The sequence below is a fragment of the Trichechus manatus genome, unplaced genomic scaffold (genome assembly GCF_000243295.1).
Source record: "Trichechus manatus latirostris isolate Lorelei unplaced genomic scaffold, TriManLat1.0 scaffold00003, whole genome shotgun sequence".
Lineage (NCBI taxonomy): Eukaryota > Metazoa > Chordata > Mammalia > Sirenia > Trichechidae > Trichechus > Trichechus manatus.
In genome coordinates, this window is record NW_004443939.1 from 18,477,710 (window position 1) to 18,493,874 (window position 16,165).

Below are 16,165 nucleotides of genomic sequence, written 5' to 3' on the forward strand. Positions count from 1 at the left end.
TAAGATGCCAGGAACTACGCATCAAACTAGGACGTAGGACAGAACTAGGAGGCAGGACAGAAGCACCAAACACATTATTAGGCCAATTAACTGGGATGTCCCAGGAAACCATGACCCTAAACCTCTAGACCAAGGAATCAAATTCCATAAGGTTTTTGGTTGTACATAAGCAGCATCAGCAGCTATTCTTTTTTGGCAGTTGCTGTATATGTATCAAACAACTTTTGCCAGTTCAACTTCTTACACGTGTACAACTTATTGACAGTAACTACAATAATCAGCTGTGCAATCCTACACTTAATCAATACAATTTTTCTATCACTGCATCACTGTTAACCCCCTTTCCCCTCAAGTAACCACTAATAAGCTTTGGTCTCTATATATTCACCTTTTCTTGTCTTTTTATAAGCCCCTGAAACTACCGCCCTGAGATAATCTTTAAAACTTAAACCCAAAATATCCCTTGAAGTCAAACAATAGCTTAACTTGTAAAATATGTCTGCCTTGAGCATTATGCTCTTTTAAGATCTATACGGGATCAAAGTAACAACAGCAACTCGAAAGACTAGATAGGAACCTTAGAGGGCAGTTGAGTCTATGTTAATGGGAGAGGAACAACTTAGAAAAACAGGGTGAGAATGGTTGCACAACTCGAAGAATGTAATCAATGTCACTGAACTGTACATGTAGAAACAGTTGAATTGGTGTGTGTTTTGCTGTGTATATTCTCAACAACTAAGCAAAAACCGTAACTAGCTAAAAAAAAAATAATTCAGGAAGCACACTTTGATATGCTGCCACTTTATCACATGAATAAGGTATGTAAAGTTCTGATAAAAAGCATTCAGCTAATCCTGGTGTTACTAAAAAAAAAATCACAACTCAAAATTCTGAGTATCTGTGTTTGCAGTGATGATGGTTTTGGAAAGTTTTAAACCAAGCATTGATATATAGAAATAAGGTAACATTAGATAAAGGATAAGTGAACAGAAACTGTTTAAAATGCACAATTGAAGGTAACAAACAACACTGTGATTTGAACATTAGATCAGAGCTTAAAAATCTCTGGTTTATTTTTAACAAACACCACTTGATGCTTGACTCACAGGCTTTATTTACATTTGTCTACAGCATCATTTCCTTATGAAATGAACTAGTACAGTTTTAGTTAAACCAAATGAAATCATAATCATCTGAATTATCTGTTAACTACTATTAGCTAAATTTATAACCTTGCAAATGCTTAGTACAGCCAAAGTTTTAAATACAGAAAGCACAAGAATAAACCATATAGTATCTAGAAGATCATCTGAACTGGACAATTCAGAAGGCGGACTTTCAAAAAGTCTGAGGCACAATTACAAGAAGAGTAAAAGTTCCTGTGCAACCTACAGTAAATGTAGCAAAGAAAGTAAGGCATAAAAAAATCTGGGGAACTTTATTGTAAAAATACTATTAAAATAGTTCTACGCAAGATACTATGCTTTCATATATTTAGATCAGTTGAGAAAAACACTCATTTTAAAATAAAAAACAGAATTTTGTCCAGACTGTCTACTAGATATCCTAAAAATGTTTTAATTTTCATTTAAACTGCAGTAGACATCAGTGTTAAGGGAAAAAAGAAAAAAAGAAAATCAATAACCCATGACAAAAAGCCCCCAAGCACAGATTGTTTGTTGACTTCCCTTAATATACTTACCTTGCATTTTCACTGAAGATACTGTCAAGAGAAACCTTTTTATTTTTAAACCAAAGACAAAATGGAGCTGAAGTGGCCAGATTTTAATTTTGAGAAATAAAACAAACTCTGAAAGCATTTTAAGCCATAAGTAACTTTAAGTGAATGAGGACAATAATGATTTCTGCTTACATCATGTAGAAACAAGCATCCACTTACACTTCAGAAGAAAATTTTACGCAGTGTGTTTAAAGTTTAACATCTCAAGGCAAATATTCATTTAAATTCACAATGTCTCTGCTGGCTTTTCACCCAAAGACAAATACACTTCAGCTTTCTTCAATTTGCTCTTCATTAACAACTATGATATAGCTTTTTTACCCCATCACATGTGACTACTAGATTTTTGAAGGCTACCACACAAAAGTTCTTAAAATATTAAGATAAACATTTCATTTTTTTTTTCTCATCAGCCAACCATATCAATAGAGAAGAGATGAATTGTTGGACTGTTTCCTTCTTGCCCAAAATTGTCAGTAAGAGAGAAGTGAGTAATGACTTTCTCCTTTTACAATTCACAAGATACTTTTACATTAAATTTGGTGGCACAAAAACTAAAAGTGAATAAAAGAGACTGATTCTAAGGAATCCTTAACATAGGGAATTTCAAAATGAAGACGTTTCTGGCTGGCTGTTTTGCGATTTAGCTTATATTCTTTTCTAAGAGTCACTTAGACATAAGTTAACATAAACAGGTTAACTTCTTTTCCCAGGTTAACATAAACAGCCTGTTTCCAACTAGTTTACCAGTCCCTGCCTCCATGTCCAAAGTTCAGGCAAGCCTAGTAATTCTGTCTTAGTCAACAGACCAGACATACTTGGAAACAAAACAGCTCAAATTAGGAAACAAAGTACTTCATTACAGCTGAGACAGTTGTAAATAAAGCAAATGGTTTCAAATAATGAATGCTAAATATAGCATCTATTTTGGGACATTATGGCTTAAAATGCTGTTTACTTTTAATTTCACAAATAAACACAGCTGTATTGTTCTGAAAAGCAATGAAAGGCATGCACCTATACTAGCAGACTTAGCACTTCTGACCAAGTAAGACATCAACTTCTTAAAAAATATGCTTCATGCACTGTACTGTTTTTTTTTTTTTAAGATTTAAATTTTAATACATTATTTCTTTTTTGAACTTGAACGGGAACCAGAATGAGACGATCCAGAAGATGACCTGTGGTGCCTGCAAGACATAATGCAGAAAGCATGCAAGTAGTAAGCTGGAGCTAAATTTGAGTATACATTCATAAAACTGCGAGAATATAAAAAACGGAACACCCTGATGCTGCCAAAGGGAATCACTAAGAAATAAACTTAGACACATAAAGTTATCTGATGTTTAGATGTGAGCCCAGTAATAGTATAAGCATAATTTAAAATTCTCTATAATTTAAAAAATATCTTTTCATTTCAAAATATAGCCACCTCTCAATTATTTAAGATAATGAAGGAGAAAGCCTTGCAAAAATGTATAAAATTAGTATGTACTAAAAAGACATATAAACTTGGTAATGGACGTGTGATTAAACCAATCTCTGTGATACACTGTAGAAAGTGTGGTAAGTCTATATGTAAAACAGATACAGCAAGGCTTCTGTGTATGAGAATATATTCATAAATAATTAAAATATGAAAATCCAGATCACACAAGATGACTGTACAATTAGTTATAAGTTTATATTCATGCAGCTAGTATGAATAAGTCAATATCAACCTGGGAAAAGTAGTGGTGTTCCGCAGGGGTTGGCCCTGGGCTCAGGGTTGTTTAGTGTTTTCACCAATCACCTGGCTTATGGAATAGAGAACATGTTCATTAAGTTTAGATGACAACAAACTGGGTGGATTATATGTGGCTAAGATAAAAATTTGCAGAAGTTGTCAGAAAGCAACAGAATGAAGTTCACTCAAGCACAGAGTAATTTTCTTACAAAGAAAAACAAAAGTACAAAACCAAGAATAGCTGTATCTTAGTATTTAAGTTTCAAAATGAATGTAAGGGAACAAAACTAATTGTTCTATACAAACAGGAATCATAACGTTCTCCTACCACTAGACCCAGCAAAAATCAGACTTTATCTAGTCCTTATTTTCACAAACTAGATAGATATGGAAAAATTTGTAAACATTACAGATGAAGTCATTAAAATGACTACATGATTAGACATTAAGAACCATGAGAAAGTTAATGAAACTGAGTAATTAATTAGCCCATTGCAGAGAAGGCTGACAGATGACAATTGCACTCTTGAGATTTTAAAAATGCCAATGCGTATAAAGTGGCTTAATAAAGGTCTTTATCTGAAAAATAGATCTGGACCTCAAGAGGAGAAATGTATCAGATACAAGGGACAATTTCCTTATAAAGGGCATTAAATAATATGCCAAGGAAATGTATTTGCACATATCTAAATAAGCATAGATTCCCAATAATGCTAAACAGTTTGATTTTTATTAGATGCCCTAGAATTTCTATGATTTCTAATTATTGAAAAAATAATAATATAAATTTATACATATAAAAATCAACCTCTAAGTTACTTTAACATAGTTTCTGAATTAAGATCTTAAAAGACAGAAATAACCGAGAGTTGGCTATAATAATTATATATGGAAATAAGGACTTAAAAAAATTATCAGATAGTTGAAGAGACTGGTTTGATCTACAAATTTTCTAAACAACCTGATCAAAGCACACACAATAAACATAGAAATTAGTCTGTGTTTAGAAGTACAAAGGTCAAAAGTACATTTTAGAGTTGGAACAAAGAAGATAATGAAAACTAACCCCTTTACCAGAAAGTTTAGTTAATCTACTAAACACACTTAAGAACACCCACTCTTATTTCTACAGAAACCCAAACCTTTCGGGTGACCGTGATCTTGTTCGTCTTTTTTTGCGATCACCAGATGAAGAAGATCTAGAACGACTTCTCTTTCTGTTCCTCTCAGGAGAAGATGACGAACTTGAATAAGATCTTTTTCGTGGGGAAGAAGAGCCCCTGTGGGACCTGGAGCTGGATCTTCATTGATTGAGAAACAAATCAAACATTTCATTAAATAAAGAAATGAAGCAGACTGTTCAGTTAACAGATAGCTCCAAAAATATTGAAATAGAATTTATAACTACTATGAAAATTTTATAAAAAATACTTACTGCTTATTCAACAGAAGACTTCTGGTTCAACCATGAAACATTCTACTTAAATACAACTATTTTAATTTCATCTCTTTTTAAAATTCTAAGTCTTCATCATGTGTAACTGAAAACCAGCGTAGTGTATAAAAATAGAATTTTAATTTTTTTTTTTAATTTAACGTCTTTAATTTAAACTTATACACAAATAGAAAAACCAAAAACTTTTATGTTTAGAAAGTACATTCTTCCACTTTGGGGAAAAATATGTAACTTAAATACAACTTCTTGCAGAAAATAAGCGTAACAATTCCATGTGAAATTATGAAACTCATTACTTAAGCTGCTACAGAAAAAGCAGGGATAAGGGACAGAAGAGAGAAAGAATAATTAACTGTACTAAATTGCTAAATATTCAAAGAAAAAAAGCGTAACTTTATAATTTATATTTACAATACTTATTTTTATGAAGGACCACTATTCATGAAATATGAAGTGTTGACATTCACATGTTTCATACAGAAATAAATGTGCAAATGTTTAAATGCAAAAATTTCTCTTCTTCATTTACATATTTTGGTTGATGGAATTTAGCTCAAACTTCCCAAAAAATTCGCCTTTGGGCTTAAAATAAAATCAGAAAGCCCAAAAGGAGAATTCTTTGGAAAGTTATAAGCAATGAAAATATGTTTGGGAAGAATATGAAGGCTCTCCTGTAAACCTTAATCACAGTGCTTCCTAAAGGAAATACTAGAGCTTAAGGACCATCATCTACTTAAGCAGCACTAAAATAAAATGACTAAAACATTGATAATACATCATTAAAATAACCATATTTGCCTTCTTTTTTGTATTAGCTTAATACAAGTGTGCGTATCACTCCTTTCTCCTTAATGTTGTTAAATTTCAGTTGCCCTCTAATACTAAAAAGATTTGACTTTAATAAGTCAATGTTATGGATTGAACTGTGTCCCCCAAAAATGTGTTGTAAATGCTAACCTCTATGCCTCTGGTTATAATTCACATTTGGGAATGGTTGTCATTGTTATGTTAATGAGGCAGGATTAGTGTAGGGTGTGTCTTGAGTCAATCTCTTACAAAATATAAAAGGAAGCAGAGATGGTGAGAAGATAGATCACAAGCCACGTGAAGATCACCCAGGAGGAGAAGCTCGAAAGAGACAAGAACCTTCCTCCAGAGCCTACAGACAGAGAAAGCCTTCCCTCTAGAGCCAGCACCCTGAATTCAGACTTCTAGCCTCCGAACTGTGAGAAAATAAATTTTTTTATTAAAGCCATCTACTTGTGGTATTTGTTATAGCAGCACTACATAACTTGGACAGAAGTTGGTACTGAGAAATAGGGGTGCTACTCTAACAAATACCTACAACATGGCAATGCAAGAGCAAAGAAATGGACTTAAAAATGAACTGTTGCAAAATGAAAACAAAACTTCAAAGATATGGAAAATTCTTTTGTACAAACTAAGGACACGCGTCCTAGAATTTTCACCAAGGATGTGGCTACACAATCTTTTGTTAAAGAGATTAAGCCTGTGACTAACGGATCTAGCCAACCACCACAGCAGAAAACCCATCAGTTTAGACTGAAAGGGACAGAGAAAGAATAGGAGAGAAAGCTCTCTGCCTCTTCGAATTCTACAGACAGGAAACAGGACAATGGAGCTACATCTGTTGTCTTTCAAAAAAAAAAAAAAAGAACCATCCTCAAAAAAAAAAAAGAACCATCCTCGGAGCAGCTCAGAGACTAGGAGAACTGTTGGAAGGACTGGAAGGAGCACAAGAAGCAGAGCTGCCTCGGTTTCAAAGGTTGAGGCCACAGCCTCTCAGATGTCACAGGGTAAAGCCGTGGCCTGCTAGGTTTCAAAGAGTCCCATCTTCACCAACTCAGTTCCATTCAGTTTGGCCAAGAGGATGCAGCCAATGCCTAAATATGAGGGATGGGGGGGGGGGGACCATGCCCAAGGGGCAAAAGAATGGGGCCCGCCCAGGCCAAGGTCACCACTCACAGAATTAGGAGAATGGGGCTGCCCAAAGCCAAGGGAGCCGAGCTGCCATCCCAGTGGGCCTGGAAGGTGGAGATGAAGTCCAGGGCTGAAGGGCCACCACCCAGAATCCACGTGGCATGGCCAACACATACAGTATGGAGAGCAGGGCCATTGCTTAGATGATCTCAGAGAACAGGATTATTTTCAAGCCTTGAAAGCTAATGTAAATTGTTCTGGGTTTTGGACTTGCTTAGTGCCTGTTATCCGTTCTTTCCCTCTGATTTTTCCCATTTATAATGGAAATGTCTACCTTGTGCCTGATCCACTACTGTACTTTGGAAACAGGTAACTTGGAGTCTAGATTTCAAATGTTCAGAGATGAAGAAGAATTTTGCCTCAGGATGGAATATGCCTAAATTAGATGACTCAGAAGATGAGATTCTGAACTTGGAGTGAAGACTCTGGGGATGACGTGATGGGGTGAATGTGTTTTACATGTGGCAAGGACATGAATTAGGGTGCCAAAGTGTCAAATGTTATGAATTGAATTGTGTCCCCAAAAATATGTGTTGTAAATCCTAACCTCAATGCCTGTAGTTATAAACCCATTTGGGAGCAGATCAAGGAAGCATAGATAGGGAGAAGACAGATGCCAAGTTACATGAAGATCACCCAGAAGGAGAAACTCAGAAGAGACAAGGACCTTCCTCCAGAGCCTACAGAGAGAGAAAGCCTTCCCCTAGAGTGGGTACCCTGAATGTGGATTTCTAGCCTCCTGAACTGTGTGAGACAGTAAGTTTCTGTTTGTTACAGCCATCCACTTGTGGTATTTCTGTATAGCAGCACTAGATAAACTAGGACAGTCAGTAAACAATTATTTTTACCAAAAGACACACCAATAAACTTCAGTGTGAATTTCCACAAGTGAAATTTTAGTGGTTTTCTTATTTATCTTAGATGTCTTCAGTAGATCATCAATAAATTAACTTAAAACAAAGGCAGCATATTTTGACTACGTTCAGAAAAACCTCAATAGAGAGTAAAAATCAGTGTTTCATTTTTTTCTTTACAAACTATGTTTCCTTCTATAGGTCTAAGGAGCCCTGGTGGCACAATGGATAAGCACTCGGCTGCTATCCAAAAGGTCATAAGTCTGAGCCCACCAGCAGCTCTTCAGGTGAAAAGACCTGGAGATCCACTATCATAAAGATTACAACCTAGGAAACCTTATGGGGCAGTTATACTGTTATATGGTCACTGAGTCGGAACTGACTCAATGCCACACAACAGTAAGTCTGACTAAATGCATGCTGAAAGTGAGCAACAACACTTAAGACCATATTCTACACCAGACTAACCAACCATACTTGATTCAGTTTCTGGAATTTAAGATGGGTGCTGTCCTACCTCTACTGTTCAGAATATTCTGTGTAAAATTAAAGAGAAATTAAAATATGTACAGTCTTCCCTAAGAAGATCTATCTAACATAAATGGCAAAGTTGTTTCTGTAAGTATTGAAACAACTGCCTTACAAAACAAAACCTGCTTTGATGCAGGGTTTTTCTCCTTCCTTTTAATGGATTAAATGTTCTTATTTGCATTATCTAATTTCATTTCAACTACAACTGCAAACATAACCTTAATATACTACAAATTTGTAGCTAAGACTTGGCTCCATCTTTCTACTTCATCACATCTTAGACCAAAATAACAAACCCTGCATAATTCAAAATAGCTACCTTAATTCAATCATGGGAATGTCTTGGAACACTGCTGGCAATGGAAACATTTCATGGTGAGAAAATTAAGCCGAGGCAAGTGCATTAGTTATCTAATGCTAAAATAAAATTGACAAGTAGAAGCAACATAAGGAAAAAAAAAAGCAGCAACGCCTTCTGCAGCCTTTAAATACTTTTTCTCTCTGCTTTACAGAGAGATGCTACCTCATTCACCTTGATTTCGACCCACGAGATCTCGAATGTTCTCTGGAACTGGAACGAGATCTTGACTGCGAACTGGAAGAACTTCTTGAACGGGACCTGGAACAACATGGAAGGATTTTTTTTTTTTTCCCCAGGACCACTTACTTGAGCTTTGTGATATGAACACTGAAAGAAAGATATGCATTAGAGTTCATTTTCATGTAAAAAGATTACTATTTAAAATATATATTCTCAAAAGAATGTTTTAAAGCAAATAAACATTTTCTGTTTTAATATGTGTATCAGAACTTAAGGTAATTTAAAAAAATCAACTATTATTTTCCATGTTTGATTAAATTATGCTAAACATCACAGGATTATACATAATATGAAAACACTCAACATTAGCACTTTAAAGGACATACAATATTTCATTTTCACAAATAATAAGTCACTCAGAATACATCTAGAAAAACTAAAATGTTGCAATTTACAGTTAACTTCTCTGAAATGTCTCTACCAATTTTCCTTGTAAACCCCCTATGTCCTACTTTCTAGCTAGTATGAAGCTGTAAATGTTTATATTTGTTTGATCCCTGTTTTTCTGTCTTCAAAGCTTAAGAATTTAAAAGGAAAATGTATAAAAATACTTTCACTGTTTTAGGTAATTATATTTTTGAAAACTATAAGACAAAGGGAGACGTGGTTCATTTTTATTCTAAAAAATCACAAATGAAGTTCACTTATTAATCTAATCCACTCGTTTAATATGTTCCTTAAAATAACCTGTAGAAAAAGATCATTACATATTTATCTTAAAAATATTACCTTTATGAAAAATCACTTTTTCTTTTAAGCTGTCAGGCTATAAAGCACTCAACAATTATCAGTAAGAACTCAGTCAGCTAATATTTCATTCCTAAGTATCAATTCATTACCTATAGTATCACTTAACTATGAATAGGGCTTCTTCGAATGAACACTGTTTATTTAAGGTACTGCTTTTCCCCCTTAAAATGCTACTTCTATTCTTGACTATGAAATCATGAAGTATCTATTAAAAACTTACAATACTAAAGAACATTCAAGTACAACACCAATTAGGTCTTTTAATTTATTCCTGGACATCTCAAAATTATGAATTAGGCTAATAGAACTAATACAGCTGAATCTGCTCTTTAACTGAGAATACTGAAGCCCAAATAAATTATTATAACATTTTATAATACACGATTTCATTAATGCTTTAAAAAGTTATACACTAGCCTTAATCATGAATGAAAATATAAATCTTCACTTACTTAGAAAACTAAGCATCACTCATAGAATGGTTTAATTGTACATTTAAAATCTACTTTAATAAAAAGCACAGTGCTAACATGGGCTAAGGATGTCTCATATTAAAATTTTTCATTTCTGAAAATACTGGACAATAACACCATGGTAATAAGATGAAAAAATTATCTTCCAGAAGGTGACTTGAATGAAATCCTTAAAATAAAAAGTAAAATTTATTCAGTCAAGAAAAAAATGATAAAGAAGTTAGATACTGACATTTTGACTGGTGTTACCCTTGACCTGTACCCGTTTACCTGGACCTAGACCTTGAACTTGAGGGGGAGGATGAGCGTGATGAAGATCGTGAATGTGAAGATCGAGACTTTGAGCGACTTCGTCTATTGGATTTCTTTTTATTACTATCTTCTTCTTCACTGGCATCAAGATTATATTTTGAGAGATCAGCATCATCTTCATCCTCATCCTAACAAAAATTCGGAGTCAAATATAGACATTTAGATATTGATGTTAACTACTAAGATGAATAGTTCTGTGTACTAGACGTCTCTATGCAGAGAAATCACCAATAACCCTGTCAACAATTTTAATTCTACCTCCCTTAAAAGTCCTGAATCCATCTCCCTTAGTCCTAGCAGAGACCTCATGACTTTTATAAATCTCTTGTATTACAGTAACCTCTTAAATTGTTCTCTATAACTCTGGAAATCTATTCTGCCTCTCTAATCTCTCCTTAATATACTACCTCAATCATTACCCTGAAACATAAGTCAAATAAAATATCCCACTTATTCCTTTAAAAGTTTTAAAAATTGTTCCACACTGATTTACTTAGCTGCAGTCAAAGGCCTCTTAGGATCAGACTCCAAAGTACCCTTAATCTGACTGTACTACACATCCCCCCATAAAACATATACTCTAGCCCCACAGAACACCACCAGATCTAATTATATGGTTGTCTCCCTCATCTTAACCTCTTCTTTGCTCTAACCACACTGAACTATATCTGACTGCTTGAATGTTTGTGGCTTGTTCTTTACTTTCCCGTTCCAGTCAGGTTGATTCCAACTCACTGGTGACGTCAGAATACAACTGTGCTCCACAGGGTTTTCGAAGGCTGATTTTTTGGCAGTAGATCACCAGACCTTTCTTCCAAGGCACCTTTGGGTGGACTCAAACCTTGAAACTTTCGATCAGCAGCTGATACTGTTTGTACCACCCAGGGACTCCATTCTATACTTAGTCCACTAAAACCAAAGTAGTTTTTCTAATTATCTGTTATCACACCATGTACGTTACTAACATTTACTGTTATCTACATTATCTTGCTAATTTGTCTCTCCCCCTATAGAATTTAAGTTCCATAAGAGAAAGGAGGTTGTGTCTTTGTCACTACTCATCTCCAGAACCAGAATAGTGCTGGGCAGAGAGTGGGAACTCTGTGGCACCTTTGTGACAATGAATACATAGAACATATCTTCACAAAAGGCCAAAGACTATCAAAAGCATTCAAATGCTGTATCATAATTCAAATAAGGGGGAATAGGACAAGGAAATTGTTTACCTCATCTAATTTATATTTAGAAAGATCTTCATCCTCATCCTCTTCTTCTCCCTCTGATTCTTTATCTTCAACTTCCTTTAAAATAGATGCAGGACCAACTGCCTTCCCTCTATATTTTTTCTTTTTACGTCCAAACTAGGAAAAAAATTTCATAAAATTCCTATCAGCCAAAAATATTTTTTCAAGGAATTATTTTTATATGTCAAATATCATGATTTCCTGCAAAATGGTAAATTGCTGCAAAAGACTCAAATTGTACTTACAAAAATAAAATACATTTAAAATTTTTCTATGAATTTAAGGTAATTTCTAACATGTTTTTCCAATTTGTATTCAACCCGCAAACTGATATATAACTTACCTCATCATATTCACCATCAGATTCTTCTCTTTCTATATACTCAACATTTTCTCTTTCATTAAAACCACCACCATATCCTAAAAAAGAGGGCTAAATTGTTATCCTGTAACAATTTATTTAAATAACAAAATTATGTCCAAATCATCTCCAAGCAATAAATAAGAAAATCTTAACAATGACGGCTGTTTAGCTATCTAATCAATTACTAGTCTTTAAAAGAGCATATTTTTTTAAAAAAAATCACTACAGAGAAACTTTTAAAGTTATGTATCTTAGCTGGAAAAACCCTGTGGCTTTGTACCTCTTCTCAATTTTGAAAATGTCCAATGTGATCTAGGCAATTCATAGATTATACAGGTGAGAAACATCTCCTCAAACCTCTGCTATGACTAAGTTTTAAAAGAACTTTATCGTCTATCGTAATTCTTCTAGGCAGAGTAGACTCAATAAGAATCAAATTTCATTGTTTATTAGTTGCAGATAGTTCCTTAAAATCTTTTGGTATACTGAAATCTTGTGCCATGCTAAAATTTAGTGAGTTACTAGCTAGAGTCCAGAAAATTCCTAATTACAAAGGTAAATGTAATAACATGATAAAAACCATCTAAACTGGTTTTAGTGGGACTGTTTTTATTACTACATAGTTAAAAATCACTCAAGTCCTCTGAAGTAGCCAGTAGAATTCCAATCAAAAAATTTCTACTGTTGTGAAGATCAGCAAGCCATTGTTTCATGCCACAAGTTAAGCCCGCTGACACAGGGATTAAAAAAGGTTGGAACAAGAAAAGTTAGTTTCAGAGAAAGTGAAGTGAGAGACTTTGAAAAAGTATCCCACTGAAAAAAATACAGGTGTGTGGTTAAGGGTTAACACGGTAAATGCCTTACATATTCCAAAGCAATACCGACACGAGGCAAATGATTCTCAATTTATGGACAGAAAAATGTTAAGTATATAAACAAAAAAGTAACTAGAAGATATTTAGGATTTCCACCTTTAAATCCACTAATCACAGACACTAAAAAACAATCACTTACCTCACCATCGCTCCCTAACAGGGTCACACACAAAAAAATAGTAGAAAGGACATATCTCTCAAACTCACAATATAACCTCTTTTTTTTTCTTCATTATACTCTGCACCAGTGTAAACTGCAATGGATCAGTGTTTATCCCTGGAATACTTGCATATCATCCCTTTCCTCCCCCTCCTACCATGTTTAAGAGACAATTACCACTCTAATCATAATCTGCAAGCAATTCCTTTTGTTTTTGGGCATACCACATGTGGGTAAAAACTATATGCAATACATAATAACAACTTTTACTTAGCAACATCTTTGCTTTAGTTCTTCAAAACATCAAACATAATAAGATAGCCTGAAACAAAAAGAAAAGCTATTGATAGACAGAAGCACACAAATAGGTACATGTTCACCTCAAGAGAATAACTCATATTCAATGTTAATTGTGGATTACAAACACTAGAAAGTTATACCTCAATATAGCTTCTTCCCCCTTGATATATTTAATCTTGTCCATCAATATATTTAATCTTATATAAGTAAATGCTGAAATTAAGGTGTTAAGTTTGATAAACAACAAATTGTAATGGATGACTAATAGTGAAGAACAAGATTAAAAGTTCAAGATAGTTTTAGAAGCAGGTGAGTAATAAAGTATGGAGAGAGCTAAAGAATAAACTACAGCAAGATTTATAATGTGAACTGTAATGCAAACAGGAAATTTTATACAGGTATGTAAGTAAAACTACTTTAAAATGGGTATCATACGCATACAAAGTCATTTTCATATTTTCTCATACAGGCCACAGAAAAAGAACCTAAAAAATCTGTTGGCAACAAAGAAATGATTAGTGTTGTATGAACCTATACAACCAAGCCAACTGAGGAACTGTTTCCCTTATACTTGGAAAATATAGTGACTCTATCATGAAAAAGATCTTATTTTGTTTCCACTGAATAACAGAAACCAGTTAAGAGAAATCACTGGCATAGTCTGTACATGTTTCCTTCATTCTACTGGTATAAAGCTTTTTAAGCAGTACTGTAAAAACTGGTCTTCTTGTTTCCATTCTTACATCCCCCCCACCCCAATTATTTCTCCACAAAACAGCTAAGAGTAGTTTTTAAAGGAAATTAGACTGTATCACTCCCTTGTTAAAAATCCTTCAGATACTTCGAAGTATATTTACAATAAAATATAAACCCCCTACCATGATTTACAAGACCATTGTCTTATTCGTTAAGTGTTTGCTAGAGCTAACTAGCGCCCACTCATGGGCCTTCTTTTAGTTCATCCAGTATGCTAAATTCTTTCAAGTCTCGGGACCTTCACACAAGCTGTTTGCTCTTGCTTGGAATGCACTTCCCTCAACTCGTTGCTCAGGTAACTCATCTTTCGCTTCCTTAGCTTTAAATACCACTTTCATTAATCTATAACTTTATTACACCTGTTTTTCTCACCCAAGTATTTCCACTACCTTGCATAAACAAACAAACAAAAAAACCAAGCCCATTGCCGTCAAGTTGATTTCCGACTCATAGCTACCCTGTAAGACAGAGTACAACTGCACCATAGGGTTTCCTAGGAGCGGCTGGCAGATTCGAACTGCTGACCTTTTGGTTAGCAGGCAAGCTTGTAAAGAAGTCAATAAATATTTCTTCAATGAACGAATATATAAAACACAATTTTGTTACCAGTAAAGGAATTTTAGTTTCTTTATAAGGCTTTAAAACAAACACATTTAGATGAAACAAGTAACTAAGAACCTCTGTAGGTTTTTAACAAAAGCATTATGAAAATACTATTTCCAGATCTGTCTCACAGCCAAATGTAAAAAGCTCAGCAAGAAAGGCCAGTTAATCATCAACACAGGTTTAAAATGATGGCCTGAATGAAGGCTGTGGTGATGGAAACGGAGAGAGAAAAAGGGATGAATGCAATGTACACTTCAAAGATGACACTAACTTACTCACTCCTAAGAATGAGAGGAAGTGGGTTGGGATTTGAGGACTGAAAACCTGCCTATCTAGGTTATTAGGCTATAATGGTCTCATATGTGACAGTAAGTTATTTTTTTAAAAAAATGAAATGGGGGACAAGGAAAGAAAAAAGTAGAATTTCTGCTGCAGTCTTGGAAGGGTTAGGTCCAAGATTCTTTAATGGACCTCTGAATCACAAGAACCACCAAAGACAGTGAAGATGGTTAACATTAGAATCTAGCTCTGACAGAGAGATTGTATACAGAAAGAAATCTTAGATTACGTGATGCATGAGCAGTTGAGTGGTAAAATCAGACTGAGGTATATAGATGTTGCTGGGCTAACAGGTGATATTGGGAAACTAAACTATCTTCTATTAAGTAAAGATTTTCATCTCACCACTGATAACACGAACAGCCAAAGACAAGCTACTCTTTAGCCCAATGGTTTCCAAAACCATCACCATGAGAATCACCTACAGATTCGTGAGACTTACCCCCAGAAAACTTCAGTAAGTTCTATGCTTTGGAATCTGTATTTTTAAAAAGCTACCCAGGTGATCTGAATGGTTATCAAAGTTTGAGAATTACTGCCTAGGCTTTAGAAGAATATTTTAAAACATGACCCTCTGCCCTTTCTATTACACCAAAATATCAAATTAATGGGGAAAAATGGTATTTGTATATTATTATTACTAATAATATGTACTATCAGGGAGCGGGACGAGAAGAAAAGCTTTTCTATAAGTATCCAGGAGTCATTATTTGCCTGGATAGGGCTCCCTAACATTGTACTCTATAAATTGTGAAACTATGAAACAAAAAAGGTGAATAATGCCCCCCTCCTCACAGGAAAAACAATTCTACGTGAAATATGTAAGGACAGGATAAAATCTTTAACTACTGAGCTCTTGAAAGCAATATAATTATCAATTCAAATTTTAGCTGTTTTATAATTGTTTTCTTAAAATATGATTGTATCTTACCTGTTCTTTCTTCTAATTTAGCATACTTTGGAGTATTGCACATGTTACACTCTGATCTTCTGGCCCAATTCACATTACTGCAACTGTAAAAGTGAAAAATATCAAATTAGTAAACTATAATACAAAAGCAAGAAAACATTATATT

At 34.4% G+C, this 16,165-nt stretch overlaps 1 protein-coding gene across 3 annotated transcripts in view; it reads right to left on the reverse strand.

The window, feature by feature from the left end:
- Nucleotides 1–1,097: 1,097 nt before the first annotated feature.
- Nucleotides 1,098–16,165, reverse strand: part of ZRANB2 (zinc finger RANBP2-type containing 2) — a 19,695-nt gene continuing 4,627 nt past the window's right edge. The window contains exons 4-11 of one of the 3 annotated variants that reach the window (XM_004369059.2): nucleotides 16,021–16,103; nucleotides 12,033–12,109; nucleotides 11,672–11,806; nucleotides 10,404–10,573; nucleotides 8,842–8,928; nucleotides 4,610–4,768; nucleotides 3,463–3,537; nucleotides 1,775–2,931 (exon numbers count right to left, since the gene is read on the reverse strand). In XM_004369059.2, the coding sequence (XP_004369116.1) occupies nucleotides 3,504–3,537; nucleotides 4,610–4,768; nucleotides 8,842–8,928; nucleotides 10,404–10,573; nucleotides 11,672–11,806; nucleotides 12,033–12,109; nucleotides 16,021–16,103 (745 nt within the window). In that variant the 3' untranslated portion in view covers nucleotides 1,775–2,931; nucleotides 3,463–3,503. Of the gene's footprint in view, nucleotides 3,538–4,609; nucleotides 4,769–8,841; nucleotides 8,929–10,403; nucleotides 10,574–11,671; nucleotides 11,807–12,032; nucleotides 12,110–16,020; nucleotides 16,104–16,165 lie in introns of all 3 variants that reach the window. The other 2 variants (XM_004369058.3, XM_023731056.1) reach the window with 2 other exon arrangements.